The 21,398-nt window shown below is 40.9% G+C and overlaps 1 protein-coding gene across 1 annotated transcript in view; it reads left to right on the top strand.

The window, feature by feature from the left end:
* arvcfa (ARVCF delta catenin family member a) overlaps positions 1–21,398 on the top strand; it is a 68,028-nt gene that overhangs the window by 7,220 nt on the left and 39,410 nt on the right. The window contains exons 2-4 of the mRNA XM_061927504.1: positions 3,890–4,063; positions 10,868–11,385; positions 11,451–11,929. Coding sequence (XP_061783488.1) covers positions 3,890–4,063; positions 10,868–11,385; positions 11,451–11,929 — 1,171 coding nt within the window. The remainder of the gene's footprint in view (positions 1–3,889; positions 4,064–10,867; positions 11,386–11,450; positions 11,930–21,398) is intronic.

Raw genomic sequence — 21,398 nt, 5'->3', positions numbered from 1 at the left:
GCAGTTCCTACTAGAGCAATCTTGTCTCATAGAGAATCTTTGATTAGTATTATCTCAGTAGATTGTTACAAACACGAGCAAGCTCCTGTCTTATAGAGGATCTTTGCAGCAGGTTCTTAAAAAGAGCAGAGCGCTCTTGTTATATAGAGTATCTTTTTTCCTTTTTTTAAAATGGGTCCTTAAAAAAATGAGGATTTGGATCTTATATTTTTTAAGTCGGACCTTAAAAACAGAAAAGAGCAGAGCGCTCTTGTCATATAGAGGATCTTTTTTACTTTTTTGTATAATAGGTCCTTAAAAAATTGAGGATTTTGATCTTATATTTTTTAAGTCGGACCTTAAAAACAGAAAAGCACAATAAAGTAGAGTGATCTTGTTGTATAGAGGATCTTTGACTATGCTTTTGAAGTAGGTACCGTACATAAAAACAGCATAGTGGTCCTTAACCATGAAGGATCTTTGTCGAACATTGTTGAAGTCCGACCTTAAAAACAGAAAAATACTCTTGACATATATATGATCTTTGACTAGTAGATTGTTACAAACAAAAGCATGCTTGTTGTATAGAGGATCTTTGAGTAGTATTTTCTCAGTAGATTGTGACAAATAAGGGTTTGCTCCTGTCATTTAGAGGATCTCTGACTAGTATTTTCTCAGTAGATTGTTACAAACACGAGCAAGCTCCTGTTTTATAGAAGATCTTTGACTAATTTTTCAGCAGGTTCTTAAAAAGAGCAGAACGTTCTTGACATATAGAGGATCTTTTTTTACTTTTGTTTTATAGTAGGTCCTTAAAAAATTGAGGATTTTAATCTTATATTTTTTAAGTCGTATCTTAAAAACAGAAAAGCACAATAAAGTAGAGTGATCTTGTTGTAGAGGATCTGTGACGTTCTTGCAGTAGGTCCTTAAAAATAGCAGCGCACCCTGTTATAAGACATAGAGGATCTTTGACTGGTGTTTTCTAAGTAGATTGTCCGAACAAACGAGCGCACCTGTTCGATAGAGGATCTTTGTGTAGCAATTTTGTTGTCTGTCCTTAAACGCAGAAAATCGCTCTTTCCATAATAGCCTATCTTTGACTCATGTTTTTGCAGCATGTCCAAAAAAGAGCAAAGCGCTTCTGTAATATAGAGGATCTTTGATTGGTGTTTTTACAGTAAGTCCTTAAAATAGCAGAACACTTCTGTCATTTGGAGGATCTTTGGCCAACGTTTTCTCAGTTTGTTGTTACAAACAATTGCATGCTCTGTTATGTAGAGGATCTTTGACATTTTTTGCAGTAGGTTCTTGGAAAGAGCAGAGTGCTCCTGTCAAATAGAGGATCCGTGACGTTTTTGCAGTAGGTCCTTACAAAGAGCAGAGTGCGCCTGTCAAATCCAGGATCTTTGACGTTTTTGCAGTAGATCCTTAAAAAGAGCAGAGTGCTCCTGTCAAATAGAGGATCTTTGACCTTTTTTGCAGTAGGTCCTTAAATAGAGCAGAGTGCTCCTGTCGAATAGAGGATCTTTGACGTTTTTGCAGTAGCTCCTTAAAAAGAGCAGTCAAATAGAGGATCTTTGACCTTTTTTACAGTACGCCCTTAAAAAGAGCAAAGTGCTTGTGTCAAATAGAGGATCTTTGACCTTTTTTGCAGTACGTCCTTAAAAAGAGCAGAGTGCTCCTGTCAAATAGAGGATCTTTGACCTTTTTTGCAGTAGGTCCTTAAATAGAGCAGAGTGCTCCTGTCAAATAGAGGATCTTTGACGTTTTTGCAGTAGCTCCTTACAAAGAGCAGCGCGCGCCTGTCAAATTCAGGATCTTTGATGCTTTTGCAGTAGGTCCTTAAAAAGAGCAGAGTGCTCCTGTCGAATAGAGGATCTGTGAAGTTTTTGCAGTAGGTCTTCAAAAGAGCAGAGTGCTCCTGTCAAATCCAGGATCTTTGACGTTTTTGCAGTAGGTCCTTAAAAAGAGCAGAGTGCTCCTGTCAAATAGAGGATCTTTGACCTTTTTGCAGTAGGTCCTTAAAAAGAGCAGAGCGCGCCTGTCAAATCCAGGATCTTTGACGTTTTTGCAGTAGATCCTTAAAAAGAGCAGAGTGCTCCTGTCAAATAGAGGATCTTTGACCTTTTTTGCAGTAGGTCCTTAAAAAGAGCAGAGTACTTGTGTCAAATAGAGAATCTGTGACGTTTTTGCAGTAGCTCCTTAAAAAGAGCAGTCAAATAGAGGATCTTTGACCTTTTTTTGCAGTACGCCCTTAAAAAGAGCAGAGTGCTCATGTCAAATAGAGGATCTTTGACGTTTTTGCAGTAAGTCCTTAAAAAGAGCAGAGTGCTCCTGTCAAATAGAGAATCTGTGACGTTTTTGCAGTAGCTCCTTAAAAAGAGCAGTCAAATAGAGGATCTTTGACCTTTTTTGCAGTATGTCCTTAAAAAGAGCAGAGTGCTTGTGCCAAATAGAGGATCTTTGACGTTTTTGCAGTAAGTCCTTAAAAAGAACAGAGTGCTCCTGTCAAATAGAGAATCTGTGATGTTTTTGCAGTAGCTCCTTAAAAAGAGCAGTCAAATAGAGGATCTTTGACCTTTTTTGCAGTATGTCCTTAAAAAGAGCAGAGTGCTTGTGTCAAATAGAGGATCTTTGACGTTTTTGCAGCAAGTCCTTAAAAAGAGCAGAGTGCTCCTGTCAAATAGAGAATCTGTGATGTTTTTGCAGTAGCTCCTTAAAAAGAGCAGTCAAATAGAGGATCTTTGACCTTTTTTGCAGTACGTCTTTAAAAAGAGCAGAGTGCTCGTGTCAAATAGAGGATCTTTGACGTTTTTGCAGTTGCTCCTTACAAAGAGCAGAGCGCGCCTGTCTAATCCAGAATCTTTGACTTTTTTGCAGTAGGTCCTTAAAAAGAGCAGAGTGCTCCTGTCAAATAGAGGATCTTTGACCTTTTTTGCAGTAGGTCCTTAAAAAGAGCAGAGCGCGCCTGTCAAATCCAGGATCTTTGACGTTTTTGCAGTAGATCCTTAAAAAGAGCAGAGTGCTCCTGTCAAATAGAGGATCTTTGACCTTTTTTGCAGTAGGTCCTTAAAAAGAGCAGAGTGCTCCTGTCGAATAGAGAATCTGTGATGTTTTTGCAGTAGCTCCTTAAAAAGAGCAGTCAAATAGAGGATCTTTGACCTTTTTTGCAGTACGTCCTTAAAAAGAGCAGAGTGCTTGTGTCAAATAGAGGATCTTTGACGTTTTTGCAGCAAGTCCTTAAAAAGAGCAGAGTGCTCCTGTCAAATAGACGATCTTTGACATTTTTTTGCAGTAGGTCCTTAAAAAGAGCAGAGTGCTCCTGTCAATTAGAGGAACTGTGACGTTTTTGCAGTAGGTCTTAAAAAGATCAAAGCACCCATGTCATACGCCGTGGAGGATCTTTGACTGGTGTTTTCTCAGTAGATTGCCCGAACAAAGGAACGCACCTGTCACACAGAGAATCTTCGTGTAGTGTTTTTGCAGTGGCTGCATAAAACGGGAATCATAATCCATAAAACAAGAACGTGCGAGTTCAAGACAAAAATGGAGTGGAAAAAGTGTTACACAACAACATCGTTGTCGCTTTCTCTTTTCGGCTTTTCTTTGGCACTCCCTGCAAAAAAAAAAAAAAAAAAAAAAAAGTCATTTTGACTCGCGATCAAAAGAGAGAAAAGTGCTCGCACCAACTTTCCCAAAGTGCCCACGAAGGACGACTTGATTGCTTTTTGCACTGGAAGTGAAACAATCGTAATGGTTTCTCTTTTTAAAACAACAACACTTTGTGAACGTTTATCAGTCAAATTGCAGAACGCCTTTGTGCTGACCCGCCATCTTTAAAATGCTGCTGAGCTGTCATCCGTCATCTGTGTGTGTGTGTGTGTGTGTGTGTGTGTGTGTGTGTTAGGAGCAGAGCTCAGAGGGGCCTCCTTCATTGCCGCTGTCCCAGGAAGCCAAACACCAGGTGACGGTGGACCAGCCGTCCGCCAACGACGAGGTGGACACCTCCAGCGCCTCGGCCATGACGTCCACCAACGACAGCTCCACCGAGGCCGACACGCCTCTGCAGAACGACACCGAGGTGCTGGCCTTCTTCATCGTTCCTTCTCTCACTACATTCCATTCCCTGTGATCCACTTCGGTGCGATCCACTACACTTCAGTTCCATCCATCCATCCATTTTCTACCTACCTTCGGGGTCGCGGGGGGTGCTGGAGCCTATCTCAACTGCATTCGGGCAGAAGGCGGGGTACACCCTGGACAAGTCGCCACCTCATCACAAGACCAACACAGATACACTGCAAAAAGTCAGTGTTCAAAAACAAGGGAAAAATATACAAAAATGAGGGGTATTTTATTTGAACTAAGCAAAATTATCTGCCAATAGAACAAGAAAATTCGGCTTGTCAAGACTTTCCAAAACAAGTAAAATTAAAGCTGCAAGCAGCGTTGGTCGGGCCCGCATATTTGGCTGGTGCTAGTCCTACGTGTCCCAATACCTTTGTCCAGTTGTAGTCCTAAATGTCCCAATACATTTGTCCAGTTTGAGTCCTAAGTGTCCCAATACGTTTGTTAAGTTTTAGTCCCAAGTGTCCCAATAGTGTTGTCCAGTTTTCGTCCTAAGTGTCCCAATACTTTTGTCTAGTTTTCGTCCTAAGTGTCCCAATACTTTTGTCAAGTTTTAGTCCCAAGTGTCCCAATACTTTCGTCCAGTTTTCGTCGTAAGTGTCCCAATACTTTTGTCCAGTGGTAGTCCAAAGTGTCCCAATACTTATGTCAAGTAATAGTCCTAAGTGTCCCAATACTTTTGTCAAGTTTTAGTCCTAAGTGTACCAATACTTTTGTCCAGTTGTAGTCCTAAGTGTCCCAATACTTTTGTCCAGTTTTAGTCCTAAGTATCCCAATACTTTTGTCCAGTGTAAGTGTCCCAATACTTGTGTTCAGTGGTAGTCCTAAGCGTCCCAATACTTTTGTCAAGTTTTAATCCCAAGTGTCCCAATACTTTTGTCCAGTTTTTGTCGTAAGCGTCCCAATACTCTTGTCAAGTTCTGGTCCCAAGTGTCCCAAAACTTTTGTCCAGTTTTCGTCCTAATTGTCCCAATACTTTTGTCCAGTTTTCATCCTAAGTGTCCCAATACTTTTGTCCAGTTTTCGTCCTAAGTGTCCCAATACTTTCGTCATGTTTTAGTCCCAAGTGTCCCAATAATTTTGTCCAGTTTTTGTCCTAAGTGTCCCAATACTTTTGTCCAGTTTTAGTCCTAAGTGTCCCAATACTTTTGTCCAGTGGTAGTCCGAAGTGTCCCAATACTTATGTCAAGTTTTAGTCCTAAGTGTCCCAATACTTTTGTCAAGTTTTAGTCCTAAGTGTCCCAATACTTTTGTCAAGTTTTAGTCCTAAGTGTCCCAATACTTTTGTCCAGTGTAAGTGTCCCAATACTTTTGTCCAGTGGAAGTCCTAAGTGTCCCAATATTTTTGTCTACTTTTAGTCCTAAGTGTCCCAATACTTTTGTCAAGTTTTAGTCCCAAGTGTCCCAATAGTTTTGTCCAGTTTTCGTCGTAAGTGTCCCAATACTTTTGTCCAGTGGTAGTCCGAAGTGTCCCAATACTTATGTCAAGTAATAGTCCTAAGTGTCCCAATACTTTTGTCAAGTTTTAGTTCTAAGTGTACCAATACTTTTGTCCAGTTGTAGTCCTAAGTGTCCCAATACTTTTTTCCAGTTGTAGTCCTAAGTGTCCCAATACTTTTGTCCAGTTTTAGTCCTAAGTCTCCCGATACTTTTGTCCAGTGTAAGTGTCCCAATACTTGTGTTCAGTGGTAGTCCTAAGTGTCCCAATACTTTTGTCAAGTTTTAGTCCCAAGTGTCCCAATACTTTTGTCCAGTTTTTGTCGTAAGCGTCCTAATACTCTTGTCAAGTTCTGGTCCCAAGTGTCCCAAAACTTTTGTCCAGTTTTCGTCCTAATTGTCCCAATACTTTTGTCCAGTTTTCGTCCTAAGTGTCCCAATACGTTTGTCAAGTTTTAGTCCCAAGTGTCCCAATAGTGTTTTCCAGTTTTCGTCCTAAGTGTCCCAATACTTTTGTCTAGTTTTCGTCCTAAGTGTCCCAATACTTTTGTCAAGTTTTAGTCCCAAGTGTCCCAATACTTTTGTCCAGTTTTCGTCGTAAGTGTCCCAATACTTTTGTCCAGTGGTAGTCCGAAGTGTCCCAATACTTATGTCAAGTAATAGTCCTAAGTGTCCCAATACTTTTGTCAAGTTTTAGTCCCAAGTGTCCCAATACTTTTGTCCAGTTTTTGTCGTAAGCGTCCTAATACTCTTGTCAAGTTCTGGTCCCAAGTGTCCCAAAACTTTTGTCCAGTTTTCGTCCTAATTGTCCCAATACTTTTGTCCAGTTTTCGTCCTAAGTGTCCCAATACGTTTGTCAAGTTTTAGTCCCAAGTGTCCCAATAGTGTTTTCCAGTTTTCGTCCTAAGTGTCCCAATACTTTTGTCTAGTTTTCGTCCTAAGTGTCCCAATACTTTTGTCAAGTTTTAGTCCCAAGTGTCCCAATACTTTTGTCCAGTTTTCGTCGTAAGTGTCCCAATACTTTTGTCCAGTGGTAGTCCGAAGTGTCCCAATACTTATGTCAAGTAATAGTCCTAAGTGTCCCAATACTTTTGTCAAGTTTTAGTCCCAAGTGTACCAATACTTTTGTCCAGTTGTAGTCCTAAGTGTCCCAATACTTTTGTCCAGTTTTAGTCCTAAGTATCCCAATACTTTTGTCCAGTGTAAGTGTCCCAATACTTGTGTTCAGTGGTAGTCCTAAGCGTCCCAATACTTTTGTCAAGTTTTAATCCCAAGTGTCCCAATACTTTTGTCCAGTTTTTGTCGTAAGCGTCCCAATACTCTTGTCAAGTTCTGGTCCCAAGTGTCCCAAAACTTTTGTCCAGTTTTCGTCCTAATTGTCCCAATACTTTTGTCCAGTTTTCATCCTAAGTGTCCCAATACTTTTGTCCAGTTTTCGTCCTAAGTGTCCCAATACTTTCGTCATGTTTTAGTCCCAAGTGTCCCAATAATTTTGTCCAGTTTTTGTCCTAAGTGTCCCAATACTTTTGTCCAGTTTTAGTCCTAAGTGTCCCAATACTTTTGTCCAGTTTTTGTCCTAAGTGTCCCAATACTTTTGTCCAGTTTTAGTCCTAAGTGTCCCAATACTTTTGTCCAGTGGTAGTCCGAAGTGTCCCAATACTTTTGTCCAGTGTAAGTGTCCCAATACTTTTGTCCAGTTTTAGTCCTAAGTGTCCCAATACTTTTGTCCAGTTTTTGTCCTAAGTGTCCCAATACTTTTGTCCAGTTTTAGTCCTAAGTGTCCCAATACTTTTGTCAAGTTTTAGTCCTAAGTGTCCCAATACTTTTGTCCAGTGTAAGTGTCCCAATACTTTTGTCCAGTGGAAGTCCTAAGTGTCCCAATATTTTTGTCTACTTTTAGTCCGAAGTGTCCCAATACTTTTGTTCAGTGGTAGTCATACTTGCCAACCCTCCCGGATTTTCCGGGAGACTCCCGAAATTCAGCCCCTCTCCCGAAAACCTCCCGGGACAAATTTTCTCCCGAAAATCTCCCAAAATTCAGGCGGAGCTGGAAGCCACGCCCCCTCCAGCTCCATGCGGACCTGAGTGACGTGTCGACAGCCTGTATTCACGTCCGCTTTCCCACAATATAAACAGCGTGCCTGCCCAAACACGTTATAACTGTAGAATGATCGAGGGCAAGTTCTTGGTTCCTTAAGTGGGTTTATTGTTAGGCAGTTTCATTAACGTCCTCCCAGCGCGGTAACAACACACAACAACAGCAGTCATGTTTTATTCTACCATAAAGCAGTTCGTCTGCCGTAAACAGCAATGTTGTTGTAATATATTGAATTGGAGGCAATCACCAGGCGAGGTGATGAAGTACGTCTCTTTACTGTAGACTTCAGAACAGACTCACACTTGACGTCAGGTGCGCAACACCACGTAAATCGTTGGCCAACCAAAAAGTAACCCCAGTACGCTATAGCCAACATTCACCAGGAGATGGCAACAGACAAGCATAGATCACTCTATTACATTCCTCCCCTTTTAGAATTGTAGAAGTTACTCAAAATAAATAAACAACCCAACCAAAAAATGCAGCAGCTCAATGAAAAAACTGTACTTAAGCCACATTCCTTTTTTTTTTTTTAGTACTGAACTCTTAACCCTCATTTGTAAACAATAACATGCTTATTATACAAACAGTATTTGTACATTTTTAACACAGATTTTTATACTGTCTTCAGAGATTCAGTTTTTTTGGTGGTTCTCGAAACCTTTTTTTCATCTTTTTCCATTTTCACACATATTTGAAAAAGCTCCAGACCGCCGCCTTAAGTCGACTTCAGTTCTATTACTCTTTGACTCCATCATGATTCAGTTTGATTTAGTTTCACTTTCCTTCACGCCCTTTTGATTCAATTCAATTCAGTTCACTTCAGTTCCCTCAAACCCTGATTTGATTCCCTTCACTTTTATTCATGTTTTCACTCCACTTCAATATTATTGAAGTCAATTCACTTTGCTTTTCTTCGATTCAATTCAGTTCTTCCTATACCGGGTTTACGCCACTTCATTTCAATTCACTTTTCACCTGTATTTGCTTCATTTTAGGATGATTCAGTTCCGTTTACAATTCACATTCAATCCGGTTTCATTCTGTTCAATCCCTGCGAACCAATTCACCTTCATATAATTCACTTCAGTTTAGTGCAAACCAGATCGATTCAGTCGAACCAGCTTGACCAGGTTCACTTCACGTTAATCTTTGATTCAGTTCAAGTCCATCCATCCATCCATTTTTCTACCGCTTGTCCCTTTTTGGGGTTGCGGGGGGTTGCTGGAGCCTATCTCAGCACATTTCTCCTAAGCCTTATTCAATCCACTTAAGTATAATTCACTTTTTACTTCAACTCAGTTCACTTCAACACAACTCAGACTCACTAATTCAAGCCAGTTCAGAACCAGTTCCTTCTGCCTTAGTCACTTCAGTTCAGTTATGCTACTTTTTCACTTCAACATACTTCGGTTCGATTTAGTTCATTTAGTTGAATTCATTAACTCAGTTCACTCTCTTCCACCTTCTTTTGAAGCGGTTGGATTCACTTCAGTTCCCTTAAACCCCATTTGATTCACTTTGTTGCTATTCATGTTTTCACTTAAGTTCAACTCAATTCACTTGAATGTCATTCAGTTCAATTTGATTCAATTCAAACCAACTCATTCAACTGACCAGATTCAATAATCAATCTTAGAACAAGATTGAATCCACTTCACTTCAATGGAATTCACTTTTGTCTTGAACTCCTGTTCAATTTACTTCACTTCATTCAAACTACTTGAACTTACTTAAACCCCTTAACTCAATTCACTTCAATTTCTTTAACCCAAAGTGAATCCGTTCCATTCGCATTACACAACTTAATTGAATTAATTGTGTGGGCGGGGTTGGGGGTTAGTTAGATACCAGGAAAAAAACTCTAGCAAAGCACACATGTTACGCCGTACAACTCGAGACTTACAACGAGGGGGCAGGGGGCGGGTATACGGACCGAAGCTGCCGACAATCTGTCCAACAAAAGTCAACAAAGATCAGCAGGTGTGTGTCCATGAAAGACAGAGAAGGAGTTTGTTGAGTCTTTGCTGCACTGTCCTCAACCAACAACCTTGTCACGTTTCTTGCAGCCAAGGAAACGATTCAGATTAGAATGTTTACGTTTGAGCGAGCAAAAACTAATTTAAACCTTTCGCTTTGATTGTCTATTTTTGGTCCTCAATTTCATCATACTTCGCCATGCAGAGCAGACGGCATCCCCACGATGTTGTCCAGTTTGCAATTTAGTCCAAAATCACAAATGTCTGAGTGTCTCTACTCCAATCATTTATTATATTACTTTGAACGGCTGCCTGCATCTGCCAATTTGTCGATACACCCGGGCAACGTTTACTCAAATCAGCAGGTGTGCTGTTATCGTGATTCCGAATAGGTACTGCAGATATCTTCAACATCCTCGATTGAAAGGGTCGGCAGCCACGCGGCACTACGCTTCTCCCAGGAGTCCAACCGTTCCGTCAGGACAGGCAGGTTGCATCGAACCAGAGATCTTGTCAATTTTGTTGAGAGGTCAGTTGATCAATTCTTAGATGTTGGAGAGCATTGCAAACAGAGACTGTAAGAAAGTTAAGACAAGAAAAAACTAAGAAGCGAACAGGAGAGATCAGGCAGAAGGGAAGTAAAAGCGTACGGGTTCGATGAGTTTAATCCAATTTAGTCCCAACTTTTGAAGTCACTTCACTTTAATTTAGTTCATTTCGGTTCTCTCCGAGTTCAGTCCACTCTTAACTTCACTTTACCTCAATTCATTTCACTCCGTCTCACACTGAATGAATTCAAATACAGTTAAAGGAGTACTTAACAACAATCACTTTTTGACACAAGACAAGACAGGTTTTCACAGAGACGTTGGAGGTGAAGGCGATGAAGAAACAGCAGATAGAATTATTCACTTCAGTCTCTTCGTTAAGACAACGTGTTCACTATGAAAGCTGAATGTAAAGCAGACAGCCTGATGTGCGATCATGATACCTTGACTTTCTCATTATACTCAAACATCGACTTTTTCCCAATCAAGAGAAGTCATTAGTCTTTGGCAGGAAGTGAGGATTCATTAATGGTTGAGCACACTGCCAGAAAATGATAATGATGATGATAAGTGATCATGGCTATGGGAAATAAGCAGGACTACAGTGCACTTTAATTGAAAAATGAAAGTAAACAGAGTCTACTTCTGGTTTGGCATTGAAACGTAACAAAGAGTTTTGTTGTCCATGGTCATAGGAGTTAAAGGCTGTGGAACAGGAAGCAGAACACGGCCCAGAAGAGTTGCAGCAGGAGAACCTTCAGGCATCAAACGTACCAGAAACGGATCAAGACAACCCCGCCATAGAAGAACCACTTCCCGAGGCAAACACTGAATCTTCTCAGTCATCCAACAAGCCCGCAGCTCAGCCTGGTGAGCCTTTACAGGTCCCTTTGGACAACCAGAGCCGAGTGTACCCCATCCCAGAAGGCTACCGAGCAATGGGAGGGGATTTACGGTACGGGAGCCTCTCCCGTGGCAGCACCGCCCTCCATGGCTATTGGCCAACGAAAAACTTCCAACCCGGGGCACACTACACTTTGCCCTTCCTGAGGGACAGCTATGCTCCCGCAATGGCCGACGACGGGAACCAGTCAGAAAATCCTTTAGACGTGAGGAATGACCACCCAGCGGCAATTTACGCTACCTTGGGCGGAGTTCACCCCTTCAGACCCATCACCACCATGGAGCTCCTCAGAGAGCCTTCCAGAACCAGGTAATAAGACTGACCAGAAAGACTGCATCACCATTTGCTAACTTTCTATTCTGTTCTTTCTCAAGAGGTGGCTATGACGACGCCTTCATGGCCCAGCTGGAGGGGAACCTGAACCCTTTCTTCCAGGCCATGTGCCGAGCTCAGACCCTGCATTTCCCCCACAAACGCAGCAGCATGGTCAGTCTGGACAGCATCCGCAGGGACCCTCGGTGGAGGGACCCCAACCTTCACGAGGTCATCGCCATGCTCAGCCACCCGATGGACCCGGTCAAGTCCAACGCCGCCGCCTACCTGCAGCACCTGTGCTATGAGAATGAGCGCATCAAGCAAGAGGTGCGCCAGCTGAACGGTGTGCCGTCCTTGGTGGACTTGCTTGACCACCCTAAAGCAGAAGTCCACCGGAAGGCCTGCGGAGCCTTGAGGAATATATCCTACGGGAAGGACCACAACAACAAAATGGCCATCAAGAACTGTGACGGCATCCAAGCTTTGGTCAGACTACTGAGGAAGTCGAGCAGCATGGAGGTTAAGGAGTTAGTCACAGGTTTGGATCCATATTGTGATGTTTTCTTCTTGTTTCTCTAAGATATCTTTACCAAACTTGGCACACAGCTTCAGGGAACTGACATACACGTGACTATCAAAAATCGATCTAAATCAGTCGAAAAACATGGCCGCCCTGCACTGAAACATCTTTGCGGAATGGACCTACAGTATATACCAGCCAATGACCTCCTGTATTTTCCGGACCATAGGGCGCACCAGATTATAAGGCACACAGCCGATGAATGGTCTATTTTTGATCTTTTTCCATATATAAGGTGACCGCATTAAAGGAGTCATATTATTATTATTTTTTTCTAAATTGAAAAGACTTTCTTGTGGTCTACATAACATGTAATGGTGGTTCTTTAGTCAAAATGTTGCATAGATGATGTTTTACACATCATCTTCAAGCCGCTTTCTGACAGTCGCTTCCGGATGCCGTTTTACGTGGCTCACCTTCGGCAGCGACTTCTCTCCGTCATCTTTGTTGTAGCGGTGTAGCGTGCAAGGACGGGAGTGAAAGAAATGTCAAAAGATGGAGCTAACTGTTTTAATGACATTCAGACTTTACTTAAACCAATAACAGAACAGCATCTCCTCATCCAGAAACAACAACACCATGAATGTGTCGCGTGAAAAACCGTCTGACTGGAACTCTCTAATAACTAAAGTTCCTTGGATGATTAATATAAACTCACTACACCGGTATGTTTTAGTGCTTTCATGGCGAGTTTACTGACAGATATAAGTAAGAACTTTACACTACTTTATATTAGAAATGGCAACAGCGGAGGATGAATGTCCCATAACAAGAAGATAGATAAAAAGAAGAAGCTAATCAACTACGGTGTGGTCACGGACTACAAAGGCGGACGTGCGCAATTTTTTCAGGATTTATGCAGATCTCAAATACAGATCAGCAGGTACCAGAAGGTAAGAAAAGTTGCTTTTGCATAATATTGCGAAACAAAACGCCAGATGATATGTCTTACCTTATACACACACCATAATAATACTCCTATGTTGAAGCACAAGCGGTCCGGCTTCATAGCTTACCAAAGTCGTACTAAAATATTTTGATAGATATTTGAGCGCCGTATGTAATATTCTATAATTTCAATGGAACATATAAAATGTTGGTGTTGTTTACTTGAGTCATATTGCCATCATAGTGCCGTCTACACATATCAATGCTAATGTGCTTGTGTGTGAGCTAGCGTTTTGTGGTCAGTGACTGGATTATTTTGAGTCTTTTTTTACTTTGCAAGGTGGTGGCTATTATTAATAACTGGTTGGAGGAGTGATCACATTAATTATGCTGTATGACATGTCTACGTTTCCAATGCCAATGTGCTTGTGTGTGAGCTAGCGTCCTGTGGTCAGTGACAGGATTATTTTGAGTATTTTTTTTTATTTGCAAGGTGGTGGCTATTATTAATAACTGGCCGGAGGAGTGATCACATGAATTATGCTGTATAACACGTCTATGTTGCCAATGCCAATGTGCTTGTGTGTGAGCTAGCGTCTTGTGGTCAGTGACAGGATTATTTTGAGTCTTTTTTTATTTTTTCAAGGTAGTGGCTATTATTAATAACTGGTGGGAGGAGTGAAAAAATTAATTATACTGTATCTCACGTCTACGTTTCCAATGCCAATGTGCTTGTGTGTGATCCAGTGTCCTGTGGTCAGTGACAGGATTATTTTGAGTTTTTTTTTTTAATTTGCAAGGTGGTGGCTATTATTAATAACTGGTTGGAGGAGTGATCACATTAATTATGCTGTATGACACGTCTACATTTCCAATGCCAATGTGCTTGTGTGTGAGCTAGCGTCTTGTGGTCAGTGACAGGATTATTTTGAATCTTTTTTTATTTGCAATGTGGTGACTATTATTAATAACTGGTGGGAGGAGTGATAACATTAATTATACTGCATGACACGTCTACGTTTCAATGCCAATGTGCTTGTGTGTGAGCTAGCGTCTTGTGGTCAGTGACAGGATTATTTTGAATCTTTTTTTTATTTGCAATGTGGTGACTATTATTAATAACTGGTGGGAGGAGTGATAACATTAATTATACTGCATGACACGTCTACGTTTCAATGCCAATGTGCTTGTGTGTGAGCTCGCGTCTTGTGGTCAGTGACAGGATTATTTTGAGTATTTTTTTATTTGAATGGTGGTGGCAATTATTATTAACTGGTAAGAGGAGTGATCACATTAATTATGCTGTATGACACGTCTACGTTTCCAATGTCAATGTGCTTGTGTGTAAACTAGCGTCCTGTGGTCAGTGACAGGATTATTTTGAGTCTTTTTTTATTTGCAAGGTGGTGGCTATTATTAATAACTGGTCGGAGGAGTGATCACATGATTTATGCTGTATGACACTTCTACGTTGCCAATGCCAATGCCAATGTGCTTGTGTGTGAGCCAGCATCCTGTGGTTAGTGACAGGATTATTTTGAGTATTTTTTTATTTGCAAGGTGGTGGCTATTATTAATAACTGGTGGGAGTAGTGATCACATTAATTATACTGTATGACACGTCTACGTTGCCAATGCCAATGCCAATGTGCTTGTGTGTGAGCCAGAATCCTGTGGTCAGTGACATGATTATTTTGAGTTTTATTTTTATTTATTTGCAAGGTGGTGGCTATTATTAATAACTGGTGGGAGGAGTGATCACATTAATTATACTGCATGACACGTCTACGTTTCCAATGCCAATGTGCTTGTGTGTGAGCTAGCGTCCTGTGGTCAGTGACAGGATTATTTTGAGTCATTTTTATTTGCAAGGTGGTGGCTATTATTAATAATTGGTGGGAGGAATGATCACATTAATTATACTGCATGACATGTCTACGTTTCCAATGTAAATGTACTTGTGTGTGAGCAAGCGTCCTGTGGTCAGTGACAGGATTATTTTGAGTATTTTTTTTTATTTGCAAGGTGGTGGCTATTATTAATAACTGGTGGGAGGAGTGATCACATTAATTATACTGCATGACACGTCTACGTTTCCAATGCCAATGTGCTTGTGTGTGAGCTAGCGTCCTGTGGTCAGTGACAGGATAATTTTGAGTATTTTTTTTTTATTTGCAAGGTGGTGGCTATTATTAATAACTGGTGGGAGGAGTGATCACATTAATTATACTGCATGACACGTCTACGTTTCCAATGCCAATGTGCTTGTGTGTGAGCTAGCGTCCTGTGGTCAGTGACAGGATAATTTTGAGTATTTTTTTATTTATTTGCAAGGTGGTGGCTATTATTAATAACTGGTTGGAGGAGTGATCACATTAATTATACTGCATGACATGTCAACGTTTCCAATGCCATTGTGCTAGTGTGTGATCTAGAGTCTTGTGGTCAGTGACTTGATTACTTTGAGTCTTTTTAATTTGTAAGGTAGTGGCTATTATTAATAACTGGTGGGAGGAGTGATCACATTAATTATACTGCATGACATGTCAACGTTTCCAATGCCACTGTGCTAGTGTGTGATCTAGAGTCTTGTGGTCAGTGACTGGATTACTTTGAATCTTTTTAATTGGTAAGGGAGTGGCTATTATTAATAACTGGTGGGAGCAGTGATCACAATAATTATACTGCATCACACGTCTACATTGCTGATGCCAATGTGCTTGTGTGTGAGCTAGCGTCCTGTGGTCAGTGACTGAATTATTTTGAGTCATTTTTATTTGCAAGGTGGTGGCTATTATTATTAACTGGTAAGAGGAGTGATCACATTAATTATGCTGTATGACACGTCTACGTTTCCAATGTCAATGTGCTTGTGTGTAAACTAGCGTCCTGTGGTCAGTGACAGGATTATTTTGAGTCTTTTTTTATTTGCAAGGTGGTGGCTATTATTAATAACTGGTCGGAGGAGTGATCACATGATTTATGCTGTATGACACTTCTACGTTGCCAATGCCAATGCCAATGTGCTTGTGTGTGAGCCAGCATCCTGTGGTTAGTGACAGGATTATTTTGAGTATTTTTTTATTTGCAAGGTGGTGGCTATTATTAATAACTGGTGGGAGTAGTGATCACATTAATTATACTGTATGACACGTCTACGTTGCCAATGCCAATGCCAATGTGCTTGTGTGTGAGCCAGAATCCTGTGGTCAGTGACATGATTATTTTGAGTTTTTTTTTTTTTTATTTATTTGCAAGGTGGTGGCTATTATTAATAACTGGTGGGAGGAGTGATCACATTAATTATACTGCATGACACGTCTACGTTTCCAATGCCAATGTGCTTGTGTGTGAGCTAGCGTCCTGTGGTCAGTGACAGGATTATTTTGAGTCATTTTTATTTGCAAGGTGGTGGCTATTATTAATAATTGGTGGGAGGAATGATCACATTAATTATACTGCATGACATGTCTACGTTTCCAATGTAAATGTACTTGTGTGTGAGCAAGCGTCCTGTGGTCAGTGACAGGATTATTTTGAGTATTTTTTTTTATTTGCAAGGTGGTGGCTATTATTAATAACTGGTGGGAGGAGTGATCACATTAATTATACTGCATGACACGTCTACGTTTCCAATGCCAATGTGCTTGTGTGTGAGCTAGCGTCCTGTGGTCAGTGACAGGATAATTTTGAGTATTTTTTTTTTTTATTTGCAAGGTGGTGGCTATTATTAATAACTGGTGGGAGGAGTGATCACATTAATTATACTGCATGACACGTCTACGTTTCCAATGCCAATGTGCTTGTGTGTGAGCTAGCGTCCTGTGGTCAGTGACAGGATAATTTTGAGTATTTTTTTTTTTATTTGCAAGGTGGTGGCTATTATTAATAACTGGTTGGAGGAGTGATCACATTAATTATACTGCATGACATGTCAACGTTTCCAATGCCATTGTGCTAGTGTGTGATCTAGAGTCTTGTGGTCAGTGACTTGATTACTTTGAGTCTTTTTAATTTGTAAGGTAGTGGCTATTATTAATAACTGGTGGGAGGAGTGATCACATTAATTATACTGCATGACATGTCAACGTTTCCAATGCCACTGTGCTAGTGTGTGATCTAGAGTCTTGTGGTCAGTGACTGGATTACTTTGAATCTTTTTAATTGGTAAGGGAGTGGCTATTATTAATAACTGGTGGGAGCAGTGATCACAATAATTATACTGCATCACACGTCTACATTGCTGATGCCAATGTGCTTGTGTGTGAGCTAGCGTCCTGTGGTCAGTGACTGAATTATTTTGAGTCATTTTTATTTGCAAGGTGGTGGCTATTACCTCCCTGCTTGGCACTCAGCATCAAGGGTTGGAATTGGGGGTTAAATCACCAAAATGTATTCCCGGGCACGGCCACCACTGCTGCCCACTGCTCCCCACTGCTCCCCTCACCTCCCAGGGGGTGATCAAGAATGATGGGTCAAATGCAGAGAATAATTTCGCCACACCTAGTGTGTGTGTGACAATCATTGGTACTTTAACTTTTTATTATTAATAACTGGTGGGAGGAGTGATCACATGAGTTATACTGCATGACACGTGTACGTTTCCAATGCCAATGTGCTTGTGTGTGAGCCAGCGACCTGTGGTCGGTGACAGGATTATTTTGAGTATTTTTATTTATTTATTTGCAAGGTGGTGGCTATTATTAATAACTGGTGGGAGGAGTGATCACATTAATTATACTGCATGACATGTCAACGTTTCCAATGCCATTGTGCTAGTGTGTGATCTAGAGTCTTGTGGTCAGTGACTGGATTACTTTGAATCTTTTTAATTGGTAAGTTAGTGGTTATTATTAATAACTGGTGGGAGGAGTGATCACATTAGTTATACTGCCTGACACGTCTACGTTTCCAATGCCAATGTGCTTGTGTGTGAGCCAGCGTCCTGTGGTCAGTGACAGGATTATGTTGAGTCATTTTTATTTGCAAGGTGGTGGCTATTACCTCCCTGCTTGGCACTCAGCATCAAGGGTTGGAATTGGGGGTTAAATCACCAAAATGTATTCCCGGGCACGGCCACCACTGCTGCCCACTGCTCCCCACTGCTCCCCTCACCTCCCAGGGGGTGATCAAGAATGATGGGTCAAATGCAGAGAATAATTTTGCCACACCTAGTGTGTGTGTGACAATCATTGGTACTTTAACTTTTTATTATTAATAACTGGTGGGAGGAGTGATCACATGAGTTATACTGCATGACACCTGTACGTTTCCAATGCCAATGTGCTTGTGTGTGATCCAGCGTCCTGTGGTCGGTGACAGGATTATTTTGAGTATTTATTATTTATTTACAAGGTGGTGGCTATTATTAATAACTGGTGGGAGGGGTGATCACAATAATTATACTGCATGACATGTCTACGTTTCCAATGCCAATGTGATTGTGTGCAAGCGAGCGTCGTATGATCTGTGACTGGATTATTTTGAGTCTTTTTAAGTTGCAAGGTAATGGCTATTATTAATAACTGGTGGGAGGAGTGATCACATTAATTATACTGTATGACACGTCTACGTTTGCAATGCCAATATGCTTGTGTGTGAGCCAGCGTCCTGTGGTCAGTGACTGGATTATTTTCAGTCCTTTTTTTATTTGCAAGGTGGTGGCTATTATTAATAACTGGTGGGAAGAGTGATCACATTAATTATACTGCATGACACGTTTATGTTTCCAATGCTAATGGGCTTGTGTGTGAGCCAGCATCCTGTGGTTAGTGACAGGATTATTTTGAGTATTTTTTTTTATTTGCAAGGTGGTGGCTATTATTAATAACTGGTGGGAGTAGTGATCACATTAATTATACTGTATGACACGTCTACGTTGCCAATGCCAATGCCAATGTGCTTGTGTGTGAGCCAGAATCCTGTGGTCAGTGACATGATTATTTTGATTTTTTTTTTATTTATTTGCAAGGTGGTGGCTATTATTAATAACTGGTGGGAGGAGTGATCACATTAATTATACTGCATGACACGTCTACGTTTCCAATGCCAATGTGCTTGTGTGTGAGCTAGCGTCCTGTGGTCAGTGACAGGATTATTTTGAGTCATTTTTATTTGCAAGGTGGTGGCTATTATTAATAATTGGTGGGAGGAATGATCACATTAATTATACTGCATGACATGTCTACGTTTCCAATGTAAATGTACTTGTGTGTGAGCAAGCGTCCTGTGGTCAGTGACAGGATTATTTTGAGTATTTTTTTTTATTTGCAAGGTGGTGGCTATTATTAATAACTGGTGGGAGGAGTGATAACATTAATTATACTGCATGACACGTCTACGTTTCCAATGCCAATGTGCTTGTGTGTGAGCTAGCGTCCTGTGGTCAGTGACAGGATAATTTTGAGTATTTTTTTTTTATTTGCAAGGTGGTGGCTATTATTAATAACTGGTTGGAGGAGTGATCACATTAATTATACTGTATGACACTTCTACGTTGCCAATGCCAATGTGCTTGTGTGTGAGCTAGCGTCCTGTGGTCAGTGACAGGATTATTTTGAGTATTTTTTTTATTTGCAAGGTGGTGGCTATTATTAATAAGTAGTGGGAGGAGTGATCACATTAATTATACTGTATGATGCGTCCATGTTTCCAATGCCAATGTGCTTGTGTGTGATCCAGCATCCTGTGGTCGGTGACAGGATTATGTTGAGTCTTTTTTATTTGCAAGGTGGTGGCTATGATTAATAACTGGTGGGAGGAGTGATCACATTAATTATACTGTATGACATGTCTATGCTTCCAATGCCAATGTGCTGGTGTGTGAGCCAGCGTCCTGTGGTCAGTGACAAGATTATTTTGAGTATTTTATTTATTTATTTGCAAGGTGGTGGCTATTATTAATAACTGGTGTGATGAGTGATCACATTAATTATACTATATGACAAGTCTACGTTTCCAATGCCAATGTGCTTGTGTGTAAACTAACGTCCTGTGGTCAGTGACAGGATTATTTTAAATCTTTTTTTATTTGCAAGGTGGTAACTATTATTAATGACTGGTGGGAGGAGTGATCACATTAATTATACTGCATGACATGTCTACGTTGCCGATGCCAATTTGCTTGTGTGTGACCTAGAGTCTTGTGGTCAGTGACTGGATTACTTTGAGTCTTTTTAATTTGTAAGGTAGTGGCTATTATTAATAACTGGTGGGAGGAGTGATCACATGAATTATACTGCATGACACTTCTACGTTTCCAATGCCAATGTGCTTGTGTGTGAGCCAGCGTCCTGTGGTCAGTGACAGGATTATTTTGAGTCTTTTTTATTTGCAAGGTGAGGGCTATTATTAATAACTGGTGGGAGGAGTGATCACATTAATTATACTGCATGACACGTCTACGTTTCCAATGCCAATGTGCTTATGTGTGAGCTAGCGTCCTGTGGTCAGTGACAGGATTATTTTGAATCTTTTTTTATTTGCAAGGTGGTGACTATTATTAATAACTGGTGGGAGGAGTGATCACAATAATTATACTGCATCACACGTCTACATTGCTGATGCCAATGTGCTTGTGTGTGAGCTAGCGTCCTGTGGTCAGTGACTGAATTATTTTGAGTCATTTTTATTTGCAAGGTGGTGGCTATTACCTCCCTGCTTGGCACTCAGCATCAAGGGTTGGAATTGGGGGTTAAATCACCAAAATGTATTCCCGGGCACGGCCACCACTGCTGCCCACTGCTCCCCACTGCTCCCCTCACCTCCCAGGGGGTGATCAAGAATGATGGGTCAAATGCAGAGAATAATTTCGCCACACCTAGTGTGTGTGTGACAATCATTGGTACTTTAACTTTTTATTATTAATAACTGGTGGGAGGAGTGATCACATGAGTTATACTGCATGACACGTGTACGTTTCCAATGCCAATGTGCTTGTGTGTGAGCCAGCGACCTGTGGTCGGTGACAGGATAATTTTGAGTATTTTTATTTATTTATTTGCAAGGTGGTGGCTATTATTAATAACTGGTGGGAGGAGTGATCACATTAATTATACTGCATGACATGTCAACGTTTCCAATGCCATTGTGCTAGTGTGTGATCTAGAGTCTTGTGGTCAGTGACTGGATTACTTTGAATCTTTTTAATTGGTAAGGTAGTGGCTATTATTAATAACTGGTGGGAGGAGTGATCACATTAGTTATACTGCCTGACACGTCTACGTTTCCAATGCCAATGTGCTTGTGTGTGAGCCAGCGTCCTGTGGTCAGTGACAGGATTATGTTGAATCTTTCTTATTTGCAAGGTGGTGGATATGATCAATATCTGGTGGGAGGAGTGATCCCATTAATTATACTGCATGACACGTCTACATTGCTGATGCCAATGTGCTTGTGTGTGAGCTAGCGTCCTGTGGTCAGTGACAGGATAATTTTGAGTATTTTTTTATTTTATTTGCAAGGTGGTGGCTATTATTAATAACTGGTTGGAGGAGTGATCACATTAATTATACTGCATGACATGTCTACGTTTCCAATG

This window comes from Nerophis lumbriciformis, linkage group LG32 (assembly GCF_033978685.3).
Source record: "Nerophis lumbriciformis linkage group LG32, RoL_Nlum_v2.1, whole genome shotgun sequence".
Classification (NCBI taxonomy): domain Eukaryota; kingdom Metazoa; phylum Chordata; class Actinopteri; order Syngnathiformes; family Syngnathidae; genus Nerophis; species Nerophis lumbriciformis.
Note: the sequence above shows the minus strand (reverse complement) of the source record. Positions and strands in the feature narration are given on the sequence as shown.